This window comes from Lolium rigidum, chromosome 6, assembly GCF_022539505.1.
Source record: "Lolium rigidum isolate FL_2022 chromosome 6, APGP_CSIRO_Lrig_0.1, whole genome shotgun sequence".
Lineage (NCBI taxonomy): Eukaryota > Viridiplantae > Streptophyta > Magnoliopsida > Poales > Poaceae > Lolium > Lolium rigidum.
The window spans coordinates 83,354,572-83,380,595 of NC_061513.1; the positions used below are offsets into that span (position 1 = coordinate 83,354,572).

At 42.2% G+C, this 26,024-nt stretch overlaps 3 protein-coding genes and 1 pseudogene across 3 annotated transcripts; all 4 read right to left on the reverse strand.

The window, feature by feature from the left end:
• Positions 1–2,236: 2,236 nt before the first annotated feature.
• On the reverse strand, positions 2,237–4,986 carry LOC124662867 (annotated as a pseudogene).
• A 4,812-nt stretch (positions 4,987–9,798) lies between these two features.
• Positions 9,799–13,268, reverse strand: LOC124660134. The gene is made up of 4 exons (XM_047197922.1): positions 13,183–13,268; positions 11,660–12,475; positions 10,190–10,345; positions 9,799–10,086 (listed from the first exon to the last, which is right to left on the reverse strand). Exons 2-4 carry the CDS (start codon positions 12,431–12,433, stop codon positions 9,832–9,834), a joined length of 1,185 nt encoding a protein of 394 aa, XP_047053878.1. The 5' UTR covers positions 12,434–12,475; positions 13,183–13,268; the 3' UTR covers positions 9,799–9,831.
• Positions 13,269–15,295: 2,027 nt separating this feature from the next.
• LOC124660507 (F-box/FBD/LRR-repeat protein At1g78750-like) lies at positions 15,296–18,591 on the reverse strand. Its single transcript, XM_047198328.1, has 3 exons — positions 17,689–18,591; positions 15,868–16,023; positions 15,296–15,784 (listed from the first exon to the last, which is right to left on the reverse strand). The coding sequence occupies exons 1-3, from the start codon at positions 18,589–18,591 to the stop codon at positions 15,419–15,421; spliced, it is 1,425 nt and encodes a 474-aa protein (XP_047054284.1). The 3' UTR covers positions 15,296–15,418.
• Positions 18,592–21,215: 2,624 nt separating this feature from the next.
• Positions 21,216–24,476, reverse strand: LOC124668390 (CDP-diacylglycerol--glycerol-3-phosphate 3-phosphatidyltransferase 1, chloroplastic). The gene is made up of 8 exons (XM_047205540.1): positions 24,052–24,476; positions 22,749–22,815; positions 22,591–22,665; positions 22,441–22,492; positions 22,079–22,164; positions 21,928–22,002; positions 21,760–21,854; positions 21,216–21,490 (listed from the first exon to the last, which is right to left on the reverse strand). The coding sequence occupies exons 1-8, from the start codon at positions 24,474–24,476 to the stop codon at positions 21,412–21,414; spliced, it is 954 nt and encodes a 317-aa protein (XP_047061496.1). The 3' UTR covers positions 21,216–21,411.
• Positions 24,477–26,024: the final 1,548 nt, after the last annotated feature.

A 26,024-nucleotide genomic window follows, 5' to 3' on the forward strand; every position in this document is an offset into this window, starting at 1 on the left:
AAACCTTGGTTCAATGGTTTCACTCAATAGCATCAATAACAAGTAGAAATCAGTACCGGGAGAGTTTCCCCTATCAAACAATCAAGATCAAACCCAAATTGCTACAGCGATGACGATGTCCAGCGGTGGAGATGGCGGTGATGATGGTGGAGATGATGATGATGGTGATGGAGATGATGTCCAGCTCGATGGCGGTGACGATGGCGTCGATTTCCCCTCCGGGAGGGAATTTCCCCGGCGGATTCCTGCCCGCCGGAGAGCTCTTTTCTCTCCGGTGTTCTCCGCCCCGCGAGGCGGCCGTAACCCTTCGTGAGGATTCCTCTCGTGGCTTAGGTCTTCGGGACGAAGGGTTTCGCGAAGAAAAGGAGGCGAAAGAGGCTGTGGGGGCCCCACACCACATGGTGGCGCGGCCAGGCCATGGGCCGCGCCGCCCTATGGTGTGGGCCCACCATGGGTCCAGCTGGCTCCCCCTTCTGGCTTCCTTCGTCATCTGGAAAAATAGAATTTTTGGTAAAACTTCCTTCCACAGTTGATCTTCCGAAATATTGCATCCTGACGGTGCTTTTTCCAGCAGAATCCTGGCTCCGGTGCTCGATCTCCAAATAATCATGAAACATGCAAAATAGATGAAATAACATAAGTATTGTGTCCCAAAATGAAATATATCAATGAATAACAGCAAATTATGATATAAAATAGTGATGCAAATTGGACGTATCATGCACATCCTTCGAAGCCATCTACCACGGTGTACCATACATCAGCCCCAAATCCGACCAATTTTACCGGCGGCAACGAAGAAGAACGCGGCGGAATACTCACCGGCGACAAACGGCGGAGAAGACCACGGCGGGAGGGCGGGCGGCGCGCGCAGAGGGACGCGGAACTTCGGCGGGGGTGCGGCGAAGGTGCGGCGGGCGTCGACGCAGCACGATGCGGCTCGGCGGACGGCGGAGGGGCGCGGATCTGACGGATTCCGTCGGCGGCGCGCGGGTGGCGGCGGCGGCGCGCGGGTGGCGGCGGCGGCGCGCGGGGGAAAATGGGTGGGGGGAACTGAAATATCCGCGCGCGCTTTCGGAATTGGGATACTGGTTTCGCCCACTATCCCCGCTCCCACCCCGCACAAGTAGGGGGCGACGACCCGCCCCGTACTCGAAAACAGCAAAAAACGATGCGGGGGCCGTTTTTACGGGGCGTGCTAGACGGCCGGGTAGAGCCGAAACCCTCAAATCGGCGGTTATTATACGGGTTTGCCTCTTTTACGGGGTCTGTTAGACCTGCTCTAAGGGAGGATACTAGGACAAGTATTCCAGAAATAGTGAGCAATGTTCAAAAAAAAAATCGTCTTAGATGCCTACTTATCGCAGATCAAGTGGTAACCGGTAAGATTTACTGGTGGAACCGATATTTCCCCCGATTCAGTTTGATGGCCGATATTTCGGTCTTCAGTGAAATTTTGTTAAAATTCGGCCTGTATATTTTCATCCTATAGTCTTGAAAACTATGCATTAGCTTAAATTTATATATTTATTGATTCAAATGCAAGGAATCAAGGTAATATTTTTGTTTAATGTTCCAATATTATTTTTACATAGCATATTATAGAAAATTTAGTGTCGGAAATTAGGATTTACAAAAGAAAAAGTTGATAAATGGTCAGCTGATAAGCGGTTAATCTCCATTTTGAGGCCGACCGATAAGTTAACCATTAACGATTTGTTTAACATTAATATTAAGTGCATCCATGTTAAATTTTCCACTCAAAAAATTTCTTGAGAAAGTCACAAAGCATACTTTATACCTGAAACGAACATACCAAGTGCAAAGGCCTGGCTGACGCTCAGGGAAGGCGGTACAAACATCAGTTATCAATTACTCCAGTAGGTCTCCTATAAGATGAAAGGACGCTCGGTGCATACATGAACTCTAGAGTTTGAGGTATCACCGACCACGAGTAATCGCACAGCGAACGACAGACCAATTGCAGAGACAGTAAGTCAAGATTATACCAGCAAAACACAAGGGACGAAAACCAAATGTGGAGCAAAGACACCACACAGCTATGTTCAAACAGTACAAATGCTTATATAGCACACGGACGACTTGTTCATAATCCTGCAGACATCAATTTCCAGAACACGGTAAAATAAATGATCAAAGATGAATGTGAACAAAAGGGCTACTATTGGTGGGTAAAAAGTAACCCTGCAGGGATCAACAAATTTCATGGTACTCCTCAAAAGTCATCAAAATCATCGGATTCGTCGCTTTCAGGGGCACTCTTTTCGCTGTCACGGTCACTCTGCTCGCTGTTGGGGTCACTCTGCTCGCTGCTGGGGTCATCATCTTCCCATTCTGGATTTTCCTTCACCCTCTTCTTCGGCCGTTCCTCTTCGGCACGTATCTTCTCAGCACGAGCCTTGTTTTTTGTATCTTCACAGGAAGTAACCGTTATCTTGTCTGAACTAATCCCGTTCGCTACCAGAGCATTCACCAACTTATCAATTCCAACGTCGCCCTCTGAACACTGAATGATGACACTTCCAAGGAGTGGGCATTGGAAGGTCACCCCGTCAGTTGGCATACCATCTGTTTCTGCTCCTTTGTCAAGCTAGAGATAAACAGGAAACAGAGAAATGAGAACCTTATTTTTCCAAAACAAAAAAATAATGGAACAATTGTACATGCTCCGTACCGGTCCATGCATCAAAGTTAGTTCTTCAAGTCTTGGTGAAAGCTGCAGAAAGCGAAGCACAGCGTACAAGTCCTTGGTTAAATCCCATTTGCCAAGTTCAAGAGTTGTAAGGTTCTGAAATACTGAACATGTAGGCAGCTCCTTTTCCAGCATAACCTTGCATTGAGTGAGTGAGCAAGTTATAACTAGGACAAACCAAAAAAAAATGTGCTTGTATGATAATATATAGTAACTTGGAGCTATATTGGGAAAGCATGAAATGATCATTGCCACACAAGACATCATGAAAATGTAGCAACAAAAACTTTTGCTCCGGAAGTAACAACTAATGGTGAAACTATAAAGAGCTAATGACCAAATGCCCCAATATGAAAGAATATGAAACATTGCCATGTGTTCACACAACAGCTGCACCTTGAACTTATCAAACAAAATCTCTGAAGTTGATTTTTTGTTCTTCCAAATCAGTAAGTGCTTAAAATATCCATATCAAGCAGAACGACATTTTCTTCATATCCGATGAACTTTTACTTGAATTGAAAGTGTGCTCTATTCTAGTAAAATGACTAATACAGGAAAATTAAATCACGAAAACAGATCAATATATAGAGCAAAATATTAATTAAGTTTTTGTTAGAACTTAGGCCAACATGCAATATCAACACTAATTCAGATTTAACGGAGCAATATGATGAGTTAAATGATATTAGTTTGCATATAAGCATATTCACATCAACTTCAGAAGACTATACAACAAAAAGAAAGGTAGACCAACATTAAGCATGTCACACCAACATTAAACTCCAACAAACGTAACTTATGAAGAACCTCCCAGAAAGAAAACTGACAATTTCTGAGTTCACGTAAACCCAGTAAATACATGGCTGCAATTTGGTAATGTTAATTCGACCAATCTTTTTGCAAAAAAAAAAAACCAATATTCAAGAATCGATCGCAACAAACATAACAAATGAAGAGCCTTGAAGAACAAAAATAAAGCAAATGATCTCAATTACGCCCAAAATAGGGTAAAATCTATTACTGCATTTTCAGGAGATAAGGGAACCAATATTCAATCCATCAGGGTACGAAACTATGCATGTAATACCCAAGTTTGTCCTGCAGGCATTTCCATATATCCTTCAAAAAAAAAAATATGTGTTCATATCTTGAAAACATTGTAAAAAAAGTAAAAGATTCAATCCTCGGAACTTCTCCGGAGGTAAATTAAGCAAAGCATCAACAATTGTTCATTCTTACTTAACACAGCTTCGAAAATTTGTCAATCAAATTATACTTTAGCTGCGGCAGAAATATTTAACTTTTAAGTAAACCTTCATTACTGGCTTACATTTTTCTTTCGGGAAACATGGTAATATGCACAACAACTCTAGATAGAAAGCAGATTAGTTATATTTAACCCTTTATCATATATGATTTGTAATAGTAAAAGAGAATCCATGCCATTAAAAAAAAGTGGAAAATAACATGAAGAAATAACGGGCTTCACTTCTGAAAAGCATACCTTTATGTCAGAACCAAATAATGCAAGTTCTTTGGCATGCACAAGAACCTCTGTGAACCTAGATTCATCACAAAATGTACGCCCCCAAGTATCTATGCGTGCTCTCTCTAGGGATGGCTGGTCTCTCCAGGAAATATCATTCAGTGAACAACCTGTGCACTCAAAGCTAATGAGATGAGGGGCAGAAATTTCAAGGCTCTCAAATCCATACATGGAACCATCAAGCGTCAGCCTTTTTAGTGCTTTTAAAGCTATGCGTTTAAGATACGTTACAGAATCTATCAAATGCAAGTCTTCTAGGCCAGGGCTCCGGTCAGTGAAACTGCTCAGAGAAAGCTCATCCACTTCCACATCACGTAGAGTCAATTTTTTTAGAGAAGGAAGCTTGATTATGTCAGGCAGCACAAGTCCCTTATGTTCATAATCTCGATAAGGAGCTCCACCCCACTGCAAATTTAGCTCCTGAAGTGAGCGGCAGGTGAAAATGCCAGGAGGTAAATTAGTCTTATCATACAGACAAAGTTCCACATCAAGCACTTTAACATTATGATTCACCGCATAGCGAATCCACAATCTGAGATCATTGCAATTCAGGGGAACATGAGGATCCCAATGTAGATAGAATGTGTGCAAGTCTACATTTCGACGGGCGAGCAATAGGTTGCTAAGCAAACTTTTCAACCTTCCAACGTCCAAAATCTCTGTAATCAAGGTGTATGATCTGATCACTGTCAATTTTCATGACCTGCTCGTCACCTTTCTCCATAGCAACCCTACCTCAGGTTGCTTACCTCATAGGCCGGAACACCTGCCATGTTTCACATTCCACAGTTAGAACATGAAGTAATGATGCAACAGGGGATTAAATGTGTCCGAAAAAGAAGAGCGAAGCAAAGGTAGCATGACCAAAAGTGAGGGTCCATGTTAATGTTATCATGCTACATCAATATGGAGGTTTTGTTAAACGTGACCAGGGGGACGGATCCCTCCCTTGGTTGTCCGTTGTTAGGTAGAAGATGAGACCTCTCCAGCGGCGGATTTATATGCCCTAGATAGCACCCTGTTTAATTCGGTCACACCTACGACTCGAACCTGGGTGGGCGAGCTCACCACCGTGAGCTCAAGCCACCAAGCCAGCGCTTGGTTCTCAGCATGCAGCAAGTCATGGTTAGTACTCATAAATCATAATTGTTATGACTTGATCACCAAATTGGAGGTCAGGCAGCAGAGCAATTTACAGCCACCTTGGGCAATCGACCTAAACAGACAGTGTGTGCATAGCACAATAGGGCATAAAACAATTCAATAGACAAGTAAGAAATCTTGCTTGCATTACGCAATTCCTAGCCAGCTATGGACTCAGATCCAAAAGTCGAAACCATGACATGATTTCTATAACACTGCACCACTACATGAGTAAGGAGATCACCTAAGAATCTAAAAGAAAAATCCAAATGTAAAAAAACCATCACTAATGTTTGGTCTGAACTCTGAAGGACGCTCATCACAGGATGGGGTTTGATCCGGTCGATCGTATACACTATTTCCCAGTTTCGCAAGCACGTGCGCATAGATTATCAGTGTCGCAGCAAAGTGATCTGGAAAACTACGATGGACTGAAATGGGAAACGTGGATTTTTACAGAGGACATCTTGGTCTGACGATCCAAGAAGCTCGGGAATCTAACAAAAGGGGGAAATGAGAGCGAGAACTAGATCTGAGATGGAACCAATCTATGTTCATAAGAAACCGCAAAAATATGATGTATTCTCACCCGCAAGAGAGAGAAGTGCTCCCCCGGAATCGCCGGCCGGGACGGGAGCCGATGGCTTTCCTAGGGTTTAAGGCGAGCTCCTCGCTAGTTCGGATTTTGGGTTTAGGGTAGAACTAAACCGGGTGTCCGGCTTTAACAATGGAGTTATCCTACCACCGAAAGAAAATGATTTACCCTCTCAAGATTTATTATAGTACCCTACATATGGCAGTTGTGAGTTTGTGACTATTTTTCTCTCGAAAGAACCCAACCCGGATCTGTTATAATGATTCAATATGAAGCACCCAAAACTTAATAAAAATTACATCAATCTCCATGGACCACCAAATGACCACTTTCGCCACCACAATGAGCCTCTGACGCGTTGTTGTCGTCGCTCCCTTGCCGGAGCCAACTTAACTTTGTTGATGATAGTCTCTTCGTGCACGAGGCTTTAAGGACTAACGCCCTAGAGCTGAAGTCGTCACTATTGAATCCTTTGATTCGTCCGACACCAAATCTTGCCGTCTTGCACGAACATGGAGAAACCTTCTCGCATCCATTCTTGTCAAAGCTTAAACCTCTGAGATTTCCCTCTTTGGTGCTCCAATCTTGTTAATACTTTAGAAAAGATAGAAAGAGATATAGATCTTGTGATTCACCAAAGGAATTGAATCCAACTTGCTAGATATTGTTACCCTTGGGTGCTTGGGCACCCTAAACAGAAGAGGTTTTCACGGAGCTCAATCATCACGGTGTAAAGCTTTGTTGCGTTCTTGGGAACTTCCAACTTAATTGTGTAGCTTGTTCTGAACTTGATTGTGAATATTTGGTTGCCGCTTCCAAAAGCACCACATAGATATCAAGATACCTCACTATGGGAGAACATTGTAAGCCATTATGGCCATTGGTGGACACTTTGTGACCACACCACTTCAACGGAGACTACCATCCTCAAAGTTTTGAACTTTGGGATACATCACTGTTTGAGTTGCGTGGTTATCTCTATAATTTTACTTACTTATACTAGCTTGCTAGATTGCCTATCTTGTGTAGTCAGTTGTATCTTGCCATACAATTTACTCAATTAGTTGCATGATCTAGAAAACATATATTCTTGTCAATCCTTAATTTTCTACAAAGATATGAAATTTGTAGTCACCTATTCAACCTCTATAGTTGGCATCTTCCATTCTTTCAACTTGTTAAAAATAGCGGGATGTTTCCTGAATGTGTTATGGGCATGCAAAAAAAAATAGCGTCATATTTCGACCTTAATAGCTCTCTATAGTATATCTAGAGAGTTCATGCTAAATTTTACTATTTTTCTCGCTGTGGCGCTATTTGCGAAATAGGATGCTACATCGCACTAAACGTCATAGGGTTATCGCATTATTTTTTTTCTCCCGCCTATTGGCCCAAAGACCAGAGTTTTCCTCCTTAGGAAGAAGATTAAATTTATTCATGTTTGTCATGGTGATGCTACATATGTTGGTTCCTTTTCTGAATTAGAAGCTAACATCGCTAATGTTGATGGTTCTTAATAAGTAATTTATGATATGTTGTTTCCACCTAGGATGATGTCAGGCCTCTAAACAATTGAAGAATGACATTTTTGTACTATACCTTTATTCTTGCTGAAATATTTTATTTTTGGGCTATATCTTGTATCTTTTTAGCTATAGAATGCTATTAGCGCGATATGGCTTGTATATCATTTGGAGGAGGCCGTCGCTATATCTCTTAGCATGCTATTTTAAACATTAGTTACAGATCACTCTAAACATCTGGTTATGATCTACAGCATGAATAAACATATCAACTTACTCTTCCACAAAAGTGTGGATGCTATCTTATAAAAATCTCCTCTTCTTGAACCTTTTGACAAGCTTGTAAAAAGGGGCTTTTCTCATCCAGAACATTCCAACAGCCTCTACATTGTTACATTGTGGATATATGTAATATTTGGATTCGGCTCATATTCTTGGGCCAACATAGAACCAGTAGGACCTACACCTGAGTCACAACTATAAGTGATATTGCATGTATGGTAAGAATCATCCAGTCGACCAAATGAAACCGATGTTGCTTGAGTGTTGGCCAAATCGACCTACACATTTACATACACACTATGGTAAAGGGGGGGGGGGGGGTTACCGACGCCTTGGGAGATGGGTGAGAGGAACCGGGGCCATTGAAGGAGAGGAGCTCGTGTCGGAGATGAGGGAGAGGGTTCCATGTTGGAGACGAAGGGGTAGGAGACGAGGGCGGGGATCTAGAGATGAAGGGGCTGTGTCCGCGCCACCACCATCGCCGAAAGAGAAGGTGATGATTTTTGCTATGCGCCTATGTCTCGAGGTGACCAAATAGAGAAGGTGGGACTAGCTTAGCCGTTGACAGAGCTAGAAATTGCGTGGGACTCCACGCTGGTTCAGCTATTAGAGCAAGAACAATAGGGCTATAACAGATTGTCATGTTATCTATAGCCAATTTATAGCTATCGTATACAATACTCCCTCTGTTCTGAAATACTCTGCGTTCTATGTCTAAAATTTGTCCTGAAATACTCTACATTCTAGCTTTTAGTCAACAAAAATACGGAAAACGAAGTGTTCCTCCTTTTATCTATTGGATGTGTAGCTTGAATTGTATGTTTACCAATTTAAGTATTACTAATAAATGCACTGCGTAAATGCACTACTATTTTGTCTGATTTTTCCTAGAATGTAGACTAAAAGAAAACGGAGGGAGTACTTAACTCTAGAAATATATTACTTTATAGAAGTATGTCCCATATCTCACCCTCACAAATTGCATAGGAGTACGTGCTAGAGCTATCTAAGAGTTCACTTATCTTCTCTCTCATATTCTTACTCCTCCAACTAGACATTATTTTATTTGTTCTTAGCCTATTACCCTCGGCCTCGGGATTGTATCAAAGGTGCTTTGAGCACCACGGTCCTCGTGCACACATCCAAACAATAACTTTTACATCTTTGGTACTGTACACCATGTAGGCCTCCGACAAGATGAAACACGAACTCTAGAGTCTGAGATATCACTAACCATCAGTATTAAATCAACACAGCTAACTAAGCAGAGCTAAGAGCATCTCCAACAGGCGCTCTATCCCGCGCTGTATCCAAAAAAACGGCTGGTTTAGCGCGCGGGCGTAAAATTATGCTCCAACAGGCGCTCTATCCCGCGCTGTAAAATACAGCTTGGGGCAAAAGCGCTATGTCGTGCACTATATCTACCGCGCCGGAAAGAGCGCGCTGTATCCATCGCGCGCAGAAACAGGTACAGATTTTTACAGCTCCAAGGTTTAGAGCTTCTGCTGGAGGTGAATATGCCCTCACGCACAAAACATGGATAGAGCGCGCTGTAAAGCGCTTTTACAGCGCCAAGATTTAGCGCTCCTGTTGGAGATGCTCTAACGGCAGAGCAACTGCGAGGACAACACTGATGTTCACAACAGGTCAAGATATTTCGGCCGAACAACAGAGGCGAAAATCGAATGCGGAGCAAATACACCACGCAGCTACTATGCTGAAACAGTGCAAATGATTACAGCATACAGATGAGAGCAAGACTCGTTGCTCCATAATCCAGCAGTCACAAGGTTCCAGTACATACAGGTTCCAGTACATACTTAAAAGGACTGAAAATGAAGTCTCATGCAAAGCTCTACTTAGAAAACAAAGGACGCCTATTGTTCGGTAAACAGTAAAACCTGCAGAGCTCTACTTAGAAAGCATCATGGTCAGAATCATTGGTGCCAAGGCCAGACTCCTCAAAAGTCATTAGGATCATCATCTGCTTGCTAACAAGGTCACTCGGGGTGCGCAAGGATCATCATCAAACCATTCTGCGCTTTTTCTTCGGCCGCTCCTGTTCGGCACGTATCTTGTCAGCGTGAGCCTTCTTCTGGATATCTTCATAGGAAGTAACCCTTATCTTGTCCGAACTAACCCCATGCGCAACCAGAACATCCACCAGCTTATCAACTCCAGTATCACCCTCTGAACGTTGTATGGTCACACTTCCAAGGAATGGGCACTGGAAGCTCATTTCGCCAATTGGCATAACATCTGTTTCAGCTTCTTTGTAAGGCTGGAGAGACAAACAGGAAGCAAAGAATGAAAGAAAAAGGTACATGTTAGCGAACTCTTTATTTCCAAAATAATAATTGAGTAATATACTACATGATGCATACCAGCCTATGCATTAAAGTGAGTTCTTCTAGTCTTGGTGAAAGCTGGAGAAAGCGAAGCACAGCATAGATGTCCTTGGTTAAATCCCATTTACCAAGTTCAAGAGTTGTAAGGTTCTCAAACACTGAACAAGTAGGCAGCTCCTTTTCCAACATAACCTTGCATTGAGTAAAGCAAGTGAGTTATAGTTAGGACAATGGAAAAACAAGTATGATAATATATAGTAACTTAGAACTATAGAGAGCAAGCATCAAATGACCATTGCCACACAAGACACCATCAGAAGTGCAGCAACAACAAAAATTGCACCACAATTAACAATTAAATTTGAAACTATAAGAAGCCAACAGACCAAATGTCTCACTATGGGGAAAAAAATGAAACATTGCCTTATGTTTGCACAATAGCTGCACCTTGAACTTATCGAACCAAATCTCAGAAGTTGACTTTTGTTCTTCCAAATTATTACGCACAGCAAGTCAGTAAGTGCATAAACTATCCATATCAAGCAGAGTAATGTTTGACATCCAGCTTTCATCCTCTGAATGTTTCCTTCATATCTGATGGACAGTTACTTGAATCGAAAGTGTGCTCTATTATGGTGGAAATGGCTAATATAGGAAAATTAAATCACGAAACGTGTCAGTAGAGCAAAATACTAATTTGACTCAATATCAGCGCTAATTCAGATTCACATTCACTTCAGCAGACTATAACAAAAAAAGGTAGACCCACATTAAGCATACCCCACTAACATTAAACTCCAACAAACGTAATTTACGAAGGACCTTCCAGAAAGAAAACTGACAATTGCTAATTTCAAATACAGCGCAGTAAATACATGAGTGCATTTTGGAGCTCAACATATATAACACATGAAGAACCTTCAACATATAAAAATAAATCTATTGATCACAAATACGCCTAAAAATAGTGCAAAATCCGTTGCTGCATTTTGAAAATGTAAGGGCAACCAATATTCAATACATCAGGGTACGAAACTAAGCAATGCATGTGATACCCCAAGTTTATCTTGCAGGCATTTCCATATACGTGTTCATATCTTGAAAAACATCATAAAAAGCAACAGAATCAATCTTCGCAACTACTCAGACAGTAAAATAAGCAAAGCATAAAAAAATGATCATTAATATGTAACACAACTTTGAATTTTTTTCAATCAAATTATATTTGACATTTAGCTGCAGCAGGAATGTTTAACTTTTAAGCAACCACTCATTATTGGCTTCCATTTTTCTCTCAGGAAACATGGTAATACGCATGTTAGTAAGTAGTAACGACTGGAAGCAACAGTTCACATGCACCACAACTCTAGATAGAGTTCAGATTAGTTATATTTGAAGTCTTTCTCATATATCGATTTGTAGTAGTAAAACAGAAACCATGTTATTCTAGAAATAAAGTAGAAAATAACATGAAGAAACAATAAGCTTGTCTTCTGATAAGCATACCTTTATGTCAGAACCAAATAATGCAAGTTCTTTGGCGTGCACGAGAACTTCTGTAAACCTAGATTCACCACCAAATGTACTCCCACAAGTATGTATGCGTGCTCTCTCTAAGGATGGCTTGTCTCTCCAGGAAATATCTTTCAGTGAACAACCAGTGCACTCAAAGCTAATGAGATGAGGGGCAGAAATTACAAGGTTCTCGACTCCATACATGGAACCATCAAGGGTCAGCCTTTTTAGCACTTTTGAGGCTATGAGCTTAAGACACGTTGCAGATTCTATCAAATGCAAGTCTTCTAGGCCAGGGCTCCGGTCAATGAAACTGCTCAGAGGAAGCTCGCTCACTTCGACATCTCGCAGAGTCAATTTTTTTAGAGAAGGAAGCCTGATTCTGTCAGGCGGTACAAGTCCCTTATGTTCAATTTCTTGGTAAGGAGCTTCACCCCACTGCAAATTTAGCTCCTGAAGTGAGCGACAGGTGAAAATGCCAGGAGGTAAATTAGTCTTATCATACATACGAAGTTCCACATCAAGCACTTTAACTTTATGTTTCACCGCGTAGCTAATCCACGATCTGACATCCTTGCAGTTCAGGGGAACATAATGATCCCAATGCAGACGGAATGTGTGCAAGTCTACATTTCGACGGGCGAGCAATAGTTTGTTCACATAACGGGCAAACTTTTCAGCGCCCCAACCTCCAAAATCTCTGTAATCAAGGTGTATGATCTCACCCCTATCACTTTCCACTGCCTGCTTGCCACCTTTCCCCATAGCAACCCTACCTCGGATTCCTCAACTCAAAGGCTGGAACACCTGCCATGTATGTACATATTCCACAATTAATACATGAAGTAATGAGACAATAGGGGGGGATTTCAATGATCATAAGGGGTCCATGTTAATGCTATCATCAATCAATATATTGGTTTTAGTTGTTTAGTTGGACCCTTCATATGCAGCAATGCAAGTCATGGTTAGTACTAAATAAATGACAATTGTCAACAAACTGGGGGTCACGCAGCAGAGCAATTTCCAGACACCCTGGGTAAACGACCTACAGAAACAGTGTGCGCAGGCATTCAAAGAAATCTTGCTTGGCATTGAGCAATTCCTAGCCAACTATGAACACAGATCCAAAATTCCAAACCATGACATGATACTTTCTCACCACTACCTGAGTAAGGAGATTGCCTAAGACTCTAAAAGAACCAAAATGGAAAAGAGAACATCTCCAATGCATGGTCTGAAGGAGACTCATAGGATGGGGTTTGGTCCGCTCAATCATAGATTAAGCAGTTTGGCAAGCACGCGCGCATAGATCATCCGTAGAGCAGCAAGATAACCTGTAAAACTATGATGGATTCAAATGGGGAAGGTGGGTCTTTCCACAGAGAGCATCTTCCAAGAAGCTTGAGCACGCACAGTACAGCAAAAGGGGGGAAATGGAAGCAAGAACCAGATCTGAGATGGAGCGAATGTATGCTTACAAGAAACTGGCAGAAAGATGTCGTGTTTCTCACCGGCGAGGGAGAGAAGCGCTCCCGCGGAATCTCCAGGACGGGAGCCAGCGGCGGCCGACGGCTTTGCTAGGGTTTAAAGGCGAGCTACTTCCTGGTTCGGACTTCGGAGTTTGGGTTTTGCGCAGCACCGAAAAACCGGGAAGTCCGGCTTTAAGAACAGAGTTATTTTGGACCCGAAAGAAATGATTCCAAGGTAGGACAGTTCTGGCAGTGTCACAATGAGTACTTTATTTAAGAAAATTGCCACCAATGTAGTACTCATTTACAATACTTATTGATACAACTCGTTTTGAAATTTTATCGACACACTGTAACACTCAGTTGAGGAACTGACGTAATGGCACAAACTAACAAAACCTATAAAAGAGAAAATAATTAAAAATATGTGCATTATCAAAAAATACACAATATACACATTTACAGTTTATTTCTAAAATCCAAAATTGTTGAGATATGCAAACTACCGGTTACACATTTCTAAATCCAAAAAATGCACAAATATAATTATGTGCACTTTCATGGACCAGTGCAAATAACCCAATTGCACATTTGTAAAGTCGAGATCATTAAATTTGTGCAATGTCATGATTTAAAAAGTGTAAACTGCATATATTTAACACCCAAATTGCACAAAACAATTAAGTACACTTTTTTTTTGGCTTCAATCCTTAAGTTTCAGAATTGAAAATGTGCAACTTCTACTGCCTAGTTATGCGTTTTTAATCCTAAATCTGCACAATCTGAAAATGAACAATTACGTAATGAATGGATAGAAAACTCGCAAGAAAACTAAACTCGTAATCGGTACAAATAAAGCTTCCAAATGCAAATTCAAAACTTTAAATAAAAATGTAGATACCAAAAACATAGACATCACTACTGCTTACACTTTAAATGTGTTAAAAATGGTTTGATAGAAATGTAATGATGACTACAAAACAAAAAAAAAAGGTAAAGAAGATGAACTTGGTCTAAAAACACTGAACTTTCATAGTTCGATTGAAAACTGGAGTCACAAAATTGGAAAATCCATCGTTTCTGACCGAATATGTAATTACCTTTAGCAATAAAAATTCCCTCAGCAGAATATTCTTCATCATCAAAACCCTTCAAAAAATAATACAAGGCTTATTTCTCTTACTGCATTACCTGAACACACTGTAGTTTGTTGCTAATGCCCTAAGGTAGCTAGGAGCTTGAGATTACACTGCCAATTCTTTGCCTGGTCGCTCCTAGCTCGCTCTTAGGCCTTCCCCAATACTGTCTCTTAAGCTGATGTGATTTGCCCTTCCAGTAATCCTTGACCACATTGAGCCGACCCTCTACCGCTGATGCTTCCTCTTGGCCGCCTCGCCGAGGCCAACAGAGAGGATCGTGAGGATGGGTCAGGGGTGGTCTCGATCAGCGCGCTAGAGGGGAGGGGGTTGTTTACAAGTTGGGTCCACCTCACCGTAACATAAAGAAATAGGGAGTAGAAGGGGCTGTTGGAGAAGATGCAAAAAGAAGGAGCCCAAAATCTTCTCTCGTTTCTCCCAAAAAAAACAGTTTTTAGGATCCATATTTTGGGGTTCTGGTGAATATGCTCTCAGTACAGAAGCTCACACCATCAAAAGAGCTGATGTGATTTGTCCTTCCAGTAATTTGATAAGCACAGTTAAGCAAAAGTACAACCAATTATACAAAAGCTTTTAATCTAGTCCATGGCCACATGTATAAGAGAAGAGACTAATTGGCTATTCCAGAGAGGTCCTAATATGCCCAACATCTGCTGATTTCGTTCAAAAATTCCTTCTATTTTTTCAAAATTGAACAGGCCATGGAGCATTGGCTGCAAACGCTGATAGGAACCCAAAGGACTCCTGTCAGATGAAAGATCGCACAGTCTACACATGTCACTAACCATATAAGAATTCACATGGTTTAAGATGGAGCAATTGCAAAAAAAAATAACAGGTCAAGCTAATCGTTAAATAGCAGGGGCGAAAATCAAACTAGAGCAAAGACAGAACACAGCTTTGATCAAACAGTACAAATGCTTATAGCATACAGATAAGACCTCTTGCTTCACAATCCACAAGTCCCAAATTTTGAGAACGTAGTAAAAGGAAGGATCCAAGAGATGGATGTCTCATGCAGAACGGAAGGAGGAATGTTGGTTGGGTAAACAGTAACCCACCCTGAAGATCTTTAGAATACAACAAACGCTCAAACTCATCGCCATGAAAGCCATACTCGCTCAAAAGTCATCCTCATCATATTCGTCACTGTAAGCATCATTCTGGTCGCTATCAGGCTCACTCACTGCGTAACGATCCTCATCTATCCATTCTCGATTTTTCTTCGCCATCTTCTCGAAGATGAACAGCTCCTTCAATCTTTCCTCATCAGCACGTCTCCTCTCCACATGTTCCTTATTTTTAATATCTTCGTAGAAAGTAATACTTATCTTGTCTGCACTAATCCCATTCACTACCAGAACATTCACCAGCTTATCAATTCCATCATCATCCTTTGAACATTGTATTATGACATTTTCAAGGAATGGGCACCGGAAGGCCATCCCGTCAATTGACATACCATCTGTATCTGCTCCTTTGTGCTGCTATGGAAGCAAGCAAGAAAGAAAAATACATTTTAGCAAACCTTTTCGATTTAATAATGCAATAAATATTGCATGCAGCTTACCGATCTATGCATCAAAGTGAGTTTTTCTAGTCTTGGTGAAAGCTGGAGGAAGTGAAGCACAACGGACAAGTCCTCGATTAAATACCAGCCGCCAATCTCAAGGGTTGTAAGGCTTTCAAACACTGAACATGTTGGCAGCTCCTTTTCCAACATAACCTTGCATTGAGTGAGAGTGTGAGTTATAGCTAGGGCAATGGTAAAACAAGTACTCCTTCCCAAATGTAAGTCCTTTTTGTTTTGTCCTAAGTCAAGCTTTCTTGAGTTTGACCTATAGAAAAAAATATCAACATCTACAATACCAAATCAATATCAAGATACACCATGAAATATATTTTCAGAGCGTATCTATTTGGTAAAATAGATATCAATAACTATTCCTGTAAACTTGGTCAAGTTTGACTTAAGACAAAACAAATAGTACTTGAAGGAGTATCACGAAAGTGAAGCAGTACAAGAACTAACGTGTCACAATTGACAATTAATGCTCAAAGCTATAGGAAGCCAGCAGACCAAATTCTCGCTACAAAAACTACCAAAATTTATACAGTTCAGAAAACAAATTTATTGTATGACTTTTATGTTACCACTTTCAGGTTAAACATTTTTTTCCTGACCACAGATTGTCTAAAATGTATGTCATTTTTTCTTCTAGTCGGTTGTATGTCCCCTATGCGACCAGAACTGCTCACTATATGCAATTTCTCAAGCCAAGTTCGGCGGTCTTAGTGTCCTCCTGGTAGTCCATCTGTCCAAAACTGGCAGGCAAATTGAACTCATAGTTTGAGAACACAGCGGAATGCGCTGGCATGGAAAAAATGACACGTCACGTAACTGTACAGCACTGACAGACTCAATTCTATGCGAGGCAAAGCTATGGTTGCTGTCTGGAGTCTACGGCAGCTTCCATGGCATGTGCGGTCCTCCTACCTTAGATTCTCAATGGAGGGAGCATGTGCAGCCCTCCTACATTAGATTCTCAATGGAGGGGCTGTGTATAGTTTGGGTCTTTTTTGCTCTTTCTCTACAGCTTTGGTAGCTTAGCTTAGCTTTTCCTTTGCTTTTGTTTTCTGGTTTCTTGTGGAGTACTGGAGTGGAATTGTAGGATTTGTGTCATTTTGATATTTCTTCTAATCAAATGAGTTGCATTTGCGCATGTGATCAAGAAAAAGATGATTATTTTGCTAAATATACCCAAAATCACTATGTGAACCATCCCAGACACAAAGAAACGCCCATCATGTTTCTATAAAAGGAAAACTATAAGCTACTGATGTCAAATATGCCTCGAAGATAGGGTAAAATACACTGCTGCTCTTCGAAAACTAATATTCAATATGTCAATCCATTAGGGTAGCAAATGAAGCAACACATCTGATACAGGACCAGTCATTTTTATGAACATGTTTCATATTAGAACAATCAACAGAAAATTAATTAAATAACCAATCTACGACTTTTCAGGTGGTATATTAAGTAAAGCATCAACAGATCTTCACTGATATGTAACACAACAGTGACAGACAGTCAATCACTTTATATAGTATCTATTTTTTTGTTGCAGCAGAAGTGTTCTAACTATTAAGTAAATCTAGTATGTTGGCTTCCACTTTATTTTGCGGAACATGGTACTACATGTGCTATTAACGACTACAAGTACCAGCAACCTTTGAATAATATAAGAAATGCACCACAGCTCCAGATACAGAGCACAGCAGTTTAATAAACAATGTTTCACATAGTTTTACAAGAATAATAAAAGATAATATGTGTCCTGGCAAAAATAAAATATAGAACCGCAGGCTTGTCTTTTGATAAGCATACCTTTATGTCAGAACCAAATAATGCAAGTTCTTTGGCGTGCACAAGAACTTCTGTAAACCTAGATTCACCACCAAATGTACTCCCACAAGTATGTATGCGTGCTCTCTCTAAGGATGGCTTGTCTCTCCAGGAAATATTTTTCAGTGAACAACCAGTGCACTCAAAGCTAATGAGATAAGGGGCAGAAACTGTGAATCCATTGCATCCATGTAAGAAGCCATCAAGAGTTAGCCTTTTTAGCGCTTTTGAGGCTATGCGATCAACATGCATGGCAGAATTTATCAAATTCAAGTCTTCTAGGCCAGGGCTCCGGGCAATGAAACTGTTCAGAGCAAGTTCATCCACTTCGACATCGTGTAGTGTCAATCTTTTGAGAGAAGGAAGCTTGATTATGTCAGGCAGTACAAGTTGCGTATGTTCGTAATCTCGATAGGGAGCTTCACCCAACTGCAAGTTTAGCTCCTGAAGTGAGCGGCAGGTGAAAATGCCAGGAGGCAAATCAGTCTTATCATAGAGAATAAGTTTTACATCAAGCACTTTAACATTATGCTTCAGCGCGTAGCCAATCCACATTCTGACATCATTGCAGTTGAGGGGAGCATGAGGATCCCAATGCAGCTGGAATGTATGCAAGTCTACTTTACGACGGATGAGCAATAGGTTGTTAACAAAACGAGCAAACTTCTCGTACTTCCAATGCTGAAAATCTCTGTAATCAAGGTGTATGAACTGCACGCTTTCACACTGTTTCCTCCACTTCCTAGACAGCCTGCGCATCCGCACAACAGCTCTAATCCTCACGCGGGACAGGATTTTCTGGAGGATGTTTCCAGGCAGCTCACTGATCCAATCGGTGTCACTTTCACTATCACTTTCTGTGGCATACTCATCACCTGACTCCATAGCAAACGCAACCCCGCCTCAGATTCCTGACCTGAAGGTTTGAAAACCTGCCATGTATGTACATATTCCACGATTAGTACATGATGAATTGATGATGCCCTAGGAAAGATATTCAATGACCACAGTTTTATCATGCTGAGTTAGTATGAAGGGTCTACTTCTTAGGTCATTGGCACGAAGCAATGCAAGTTTGGAAAATCTTATAATTGTTATGATCTCATCACCAAATCAGGGGTCACGGAGCAGAGCATATTTCCAGCCTCCCCTGGGTAAGGCCGACCAAAACTGAACTTGTTTGCATACCACAATAGGGTACTTCATTCTCTAACAATCAAACAGAAAGTAAAACACCTTGCTTCACATTGAGCATTTTCTAGCCAGCTAATGAATACAGATCCAAATCTCCAATCAATGATAAGATATTATAGCAGTACTACATTTAACAATAAGAAAATTATCTAACGAGAGAGAGAGAGAGAGAGAGAGGGGGGGGGGGAGAGAGAGAGAGCTAAGACTGCGCTAACGCTCATCGCAGGAAGGGTTTGGTCTGGCCCATCACAGATTTAAGCAGTTGCGCAAGGGGAAATGCGTGTCTTGGCAACGAGGGACGTCTAGATTCGAGATTTAAGCAGTTCGCAAGAAGCTTGAGCACGTACAGTACAAGTAAGAGTGGGGAAATGAAAGCAAGAACCAGATCTGAGATGGAACGAATGTATGCTTACAAGAAATGGCAGAGAGACGACGTTCCGTTCTCACCGGCAAGGGAGAGGAGCGCTCCCTCGGAATCGCCACGACGGGAGCCGCCGGCACCTCGAGGGTTTCTCTAGGGTTTAAGGCGAGTTCGGAGTCTGGGTTTGGGCCAAATGAACTCAATCCCCACGTTTTTTTTTTTAAACGATCCACCAAGGATCGAATTTTCATTATCAGGGGAGATAACGAAAATACAGCAGTGTTCACGAACAGCAAAACAAAAGCGGAGGATCGCCGCCTAATGCTAGCGTTTTAGGACGAATATTACAAACCAGCATACAGTTTTTAAAAGCTAACAGCATGAGCACCCCTGCCTACAGCCAAAAGGGGAAGATCTTGCTCAAAAGAAACAACTACAAGCATATATCCAAGAGCAGTCAAGCAGCAGCGTCATCATTTGCATCTTCTCCAGTTCTATTATCCTCCAAACGCAGAAGATCGCCACGACCATCGTTTTCAGAAGATCTTACTCCAGCCACCTCAGCCAGGCGCAAGAGCCCGTCTGCACCAGCACGAAGATCTGAAGCATCTTGTTCTCCATGTAAACCTGCCCAGTATTTCATAAACACAGCAGCGTAGCTGGTTAGATCAAAGGGAGAACTAATCATCTTTTGCTCAAAGCAAGCTTTATTTCTAGTTTTCCAAATAGCCCAGCAAATAGCTGCTAAACCAGCTATCTGGGTGTTGCGGCTGACTGAAGCAAATTGGGGAAACCACCAAAAGAATTGTGAGAAACTCCCAGGCCGTGTGGGAGATTTAACAGCAGTAGCCACTGCACTCCAGACAAATTTGGCTGCAGAACAGCCAAAAAAGAGATGTGAGATGGTTTCTTGCTCACTGCAAAACTGGCAGTTGGGATTCCCAGACCAATTGCGTTTGAGGAGGTTGTCCTTAGTGGCTATTGCATTATGCCAAATTAACCAGAGCCAAATTTTGATTTTGAGAGGAATTTTGCTCTTCCACAGATGCTTAAAGGATCTGTCTCTACCATTCCCACATATCTGTTTGTACACAGATTTCACAGTAAAGCAGCCATTTTTTGACCATTTCCACCTAGGATAATCATTTTCCTGAGTCAAATTTGTTTGATTCATCAGCTGAAGCAATCCAGCCTCCTGAATGATGAGATCAGGAGTAATCCCCACGTTTTTCTAAGGTATATCCTCCGACGAATTTATCCCTCGATTATTAGAACCGTTAATGACTCGGTGGGAATGAAGCTGTGTTTTGAATAAACTTATTTGTATGATTCCAGAAGTTTGTTCAGTTCATCTACTCAAAAAATAAGTTTGTTGAATTACCTGAGTATAAAAATTATTATCATTTGTTCAGGTGCTCTACAAACGTGCTCGCTCTGGCCCAACTTGTGATTCTAAAAACAAGGGAATTTATAAGGCGAGAACGTTCGGATTTTAGAACATAAAGCGGACGAGTTGTCAGCCAGGGTTGAATTTTAAAGCAACATCCAAATATTGCCATATAACCGCGTTCCACTAGACTTCAATGAGTAATCAGCTTGCTCAACTGAATATAATCCCTACGCAAAATATGGTCACGTGAAAAAACAATTCAACTGCATAACTACCCTCAGAACATGAGATAATTTGTCAACTTCAACTAATTTATGCTGGCATCTGAAGAGGGACCAACCTCTAGGCAACCTCCACCGGTCCTGATTCTCTCATAATTAGTACAGAAGCTCTGAGAATATATACACTGGCAACAGGGCTGATGCCATTTGCTCTGCCAGTAATTTGATAAGCACTGTCAAGGAGAAAAAACAAATTCTACAAGTATAACTAACCAGACTAATTGGTTACTCAGGGGAGAGGTCCTAATATATAAAAATCGGCTGGTTTCATTAGAAACGCTCTTCCATTTCTTCAGATTGAACAGGCCATGAACTCACAAGTAAATGCTGAATCCACAATTTGTGATCCTGCTGGTATTTAACATCCTGTTGTAAAAAGGTGGTCGACTTCACTTAGTTTTGCACCAGTAGCCGAAGACATGCTCTCACTAGCAGCAGCACAATCAGGCATCAAGAAGAAAAAATGCAGGCAATAACAGTCATCGTCTCGGTCTGAGCTGATAGTATTTCACACCATAACCTACGGTGGATGCCATTGTTGTTGTAGCTACCAACCAGCTGCAGTTACAAAAAGATAGACTTACCATGTATCACTGCAATAAAAATGCTCATAAGACTTTCTGAATAATCACTTGTTGGTCATCAAGTATTCTTCTGATTCAATATTATTTTCTGAAATTATCAAGTCAACAAAGGATGACATAGGAAATGCTTCTGAGTAATGGCAGATAAATCAGTAGTTTGCCTGGTTTAATGTAAAAGTAGAATTGCATAAAAATAAGCAGCATTCTATCAAACTACAAAGACAACGTTTGAAAAAGAATTACCTCAAGTATGTAATATAATTCTGAGTCTCTTCTGTGCCATATTCTGGCTGAAGGAGCGCACCAGCAACCAACATCAACTGGAATACTGTATTCACCTGTATTAAAAAATATTGCCATGGTCTCAAAGGTCTACAAGATCAAATGATTTAATAACACAGGACTACATACCTTGCTGATGAATAGGGGCTCAACCTTCTCACGGTGAATTGCGTCTAAGTTGGTGAAGTCTGACCAACTGTTCCACTGGTGCAAGGATAATCAGGGTGTGAATTCATTTTAACGCTTCCAAAGATATACCTCAATATTGGGTAAGTAGTACCTTCCATCCTAGGCTCGAAGCTCGTTTGTAGAAAGCACCACCCACCAGGAGAAAGTCTCTTACAACCACCAGGCCAACAAGGCCAGCTTCAAGAAAGCAAACAATGTGCAACTTAATGGATTGATCGTCAAACAATTGAGTTAAGGGCAAGTATAACAGAACAACATAAATTGAGCTATCTGCAATCACATAATTGCATTTTACTTAGATGAGGCTAGAGAATGGTTGTGTTTTTTTGAATGTCACTTTGTATTTCTAGCTGGGATTGATCAATATGTCAGACGTTTATGCAAGCAAGCTGTGTATCAATATCTCTGTAGCAAAGAATTAAAAAAGAAGAGAGTGCATGTTGATGTACTCACGATGTAAGAGCTCCTTTTCAACCATAGCTACGGCGACACTGCAAATCAATACCTAAGCAAAACAACAAATAAAGCAGATCAGCTTAGCAGCACAGATGCAATTTAATAAGGAAACATAAAGCTTATAAATGTTGATTTTGAAGTTTGAACCTTGTCAGCCAACGGGTCCAGATATGATCCAATTACAGAATTGATGCCCATCTTTCTTGCTAAGAACCCATCCAACTATGATTAGAGAACAAACGATGAGCAAGTTTTTGAACATATGATGTCAGTATGGTCGCAATGGTAGAAGAGTGTAATCTTACCCAATCACTAGCACCAGACAAAGCTAGTGTGCCAAAAGCAGGAAGATACCATCCATTCACAATCATCCTACATAACATATGTAGATCGTCAAAACCAAAACTGTAGGCAAGAAAGATAGATAAGACCATATCCCCTGTAAATTTAAAAAATAACATGGCAAGAAAAAATATCCAGAACCACAAATTAATCAAGGAGATATAGATACAAGCATGGGAATCCTGTATTTGACAGCTGTTGCATGCTCTGACATCCTAAAAGACCAAGTAATTCAAAATCCTTGTTAAAACACCCAAACCAACTAATCTGACAATAAACACAGTTTCAGACGTCCAGTACTGAAGCAAGACAGCACAAATAACAAGAGGATGGTGCAGCGTTAAAGTACATAATGAGAGCCTACAGTTTGAGAACTTCTTCAGATTCAACGCTGAGAAACTGTACTGGAGCAATAAGCAATACAGCTGATTCTAACCTGAAGGGTAACGATAGGTTTACTCATGAATGAAACATTTATGTTATGGAATATCGCATTGGCATAAGAACACGACACCTCCCAGTGTCTTTTATCTGATATATGGTGCAAAAACCTGACTGGTCAAAAAGGTATTTACATGACCAACATGGATAAAGTCTCAACTATTGGTTAACATGTTTTGACCATAAAACACCACAATCTTGGTGAGAACTAACAGGTTCCAACATCCTATTTATGTCCTGACTCAATATGTGGCTTGGCAGCTTCTCACTCTCCTGAAATGCAAATGTTTAGTTCCCGAATCTATGAAATTCAAAAGGAACTCTTCCATACCTATGCAAGACTTCAGACTTGTAAACCAATCAATTATAAAAATTCCATAAAGCATCAGAAATTCATTTCATTTTAGGCTATAGAAGTATATCGCAAGATGCACAGGAACATAATTTTAAATAGCTCAGTTGCACAAGAACGAATGGAAAAAATGCCAATCCAAAGAGTATGCATTTTGTTTTCCGATAAAGAGTATGCATGAAACTAAACTTTTTCATGAATGTACGTATGCACAAGTACAGAACCACCTATGAAAGTTAACAGATCATGGTAATTTATGGCTCAAATCTGCACACTTAGGATTCAAATCAATTGGCATGCCTCCAAACCAACGAACTACTAACACGACGAGTACAGTTCAAGCTGAATGCAGTAACAACTAAACCCCAGTTAGAAACAAGGATTTGGGTCGAATGAACCCAACCATAAGCTTAAGCAGCTACGTCAATGCATAAGGTTCGACAGCATAGCGATAACTGAAGGTAAGCACTCACCATCCAATGAGCGGACCCGACGCCATGCGCCCGAGCGACACCAAATTGGGCAGATTCAGGAACCTCTCGCGTCCAGCAGCACCCTCGTCCGCAGCCTCGCTTCCGTAGACCCGCTTGGGCTCCCACCGCACCGCGTCCGCCACGGCCTGCGCGCCGCCGCCGGCAACGGCGCGAGCCCTGTGGGGCTTCGCGCGGAAAGCGGCGGCGGCGGCGGTGAACGGCCTGGGGGACTGCGAGGGCATCCATGGGGCGGAGGGGAGGAATAGCGGTCCGCGGGGGCTGGCGCGGAAAGCAGCCGAGGCGGCGAAGGGCGGGGCGGCGGTGCGGGAAGGGGCGGAGAAGGTGTGGTGGGAGAGGGGCGAGCTCGGATTCGGGAGGGTGCGGGTCCGGCGGAGGAGAGGGTTTAGGGTTTTGAGGAATGCCATAGCCGTGGACGGACTGCGGGGAGTTGGAGGGGGCCGGGCCGTATCTCGGGGTCGCCGGCGGCCGGAGGGAAGAGCTTCTTGCGCCGGGGGTTGCTGGTCTTCTCGAGGACGGTGGCGAGAGCAGGGCGATCGGCGGCTGCTAGGTGGGCCGCGGCCGGTGTTAGAGCATTCTGGCAGATTTTCTGGAAAACGGGAAAACTCCGTCCGTTTTCTGATTTTGGGCTCTTTTTATTTTTCCAGAAGATCACATCCACTAAAATGGCCCGGTCTTGTTATCCAACTACCCGACATTGGCCCACGGCCCCTATATATCCGGGTTTTCCCACAGCGACCGCGTGGGCCTAAGGCCCAGCAACACTGAATTCTTCCTCACATGGTCATCTTATCCACTCCACTTCCTTGACCCCTCGCCTCCAACGCCAGCTGGACCGCATGTTGTCGCTACCCATGGCCAGCCTCGCTCTCGCGGTGCCTCACCGCACCGCCCTCCTCCATCCACTGTCCACCGCCGCCCGGACCTCCCTCTAAACCCACCCACTCCCCCAACTTCGGTGAACACCCACCTCCTAAAACCCTAAGAACGGACGTCGGCGAGCACCTTGCACCTGAACCTGATCCCCGGCAAACGAATCCCTAAGTACCATTCCTCACCTCCGACATTGACGATGCGACAGTCGCATCGTCCCTGTCTCGGCCGAGGTCCTTTCCTCGCATCCGACGGCGACGTCGTGGCCACCCACATTGTATCTGGCTCCGGCTGGGTCAGTTGTCGTTGTTCATCTTCCTCCCCGTGTATGGACACCTAAAAGAGGTTGAGGCCCAACTACGTCCTCACGCGAGCGTCTAAGGAATCGTCTTTGTGTTATCACGTGACCCCGGCGAAGGCTGATGTTATAAAAGCGGCAAGCAAATAATGAAGAAAAATAAAAGAAACCACAGCGGAGATACGAGATTTAACGTGGAAAACCTCTTCCAACACAGATGGGAAAATAACCACAGGCGCCAGCCAGCAAAACTTCACTATATCGGGGAGTGTTTACAAACGTCATAGGTTATCTTATAATCTTATAAAACCCTAGCCGGCGGCTTACAATATGTATATATAGACGGTGCCATCGATCCGTACCGCGAGGGGGGAGGCTACGGGCCTCGCTCCGCTCGTCAGAAGTTAGCCTCCCTTTAGTATATGAATTTGGATCACAATATAACAGCTGCAACAACCCGCCGCCACAAAAGGACGAGCCCAAGGACGACGGCGACCGCTTCGACGATGATGTCGACGAATACAACGCCTTCTATCGCCGCCTAAGGCTTTCTTTAGTTGTTTTTATTTATTGTTTGTTTCCAAATTATGTCGTGTTTGATCGTCGAGTTCGATTCAATTTGCGCCCTAATTAAAAAAATTGAATTGATTATATAGGGTGCGGCTAGGAATATCCCCCTCCCAAAACAAAATTCGCCGTCGGAGCCCCCCCCCCCCTCCCACACACACACAGAGCAAATCGGCTCTGCTGGACGTTGTATTGACGAGTGGAGATGCTCTTACAC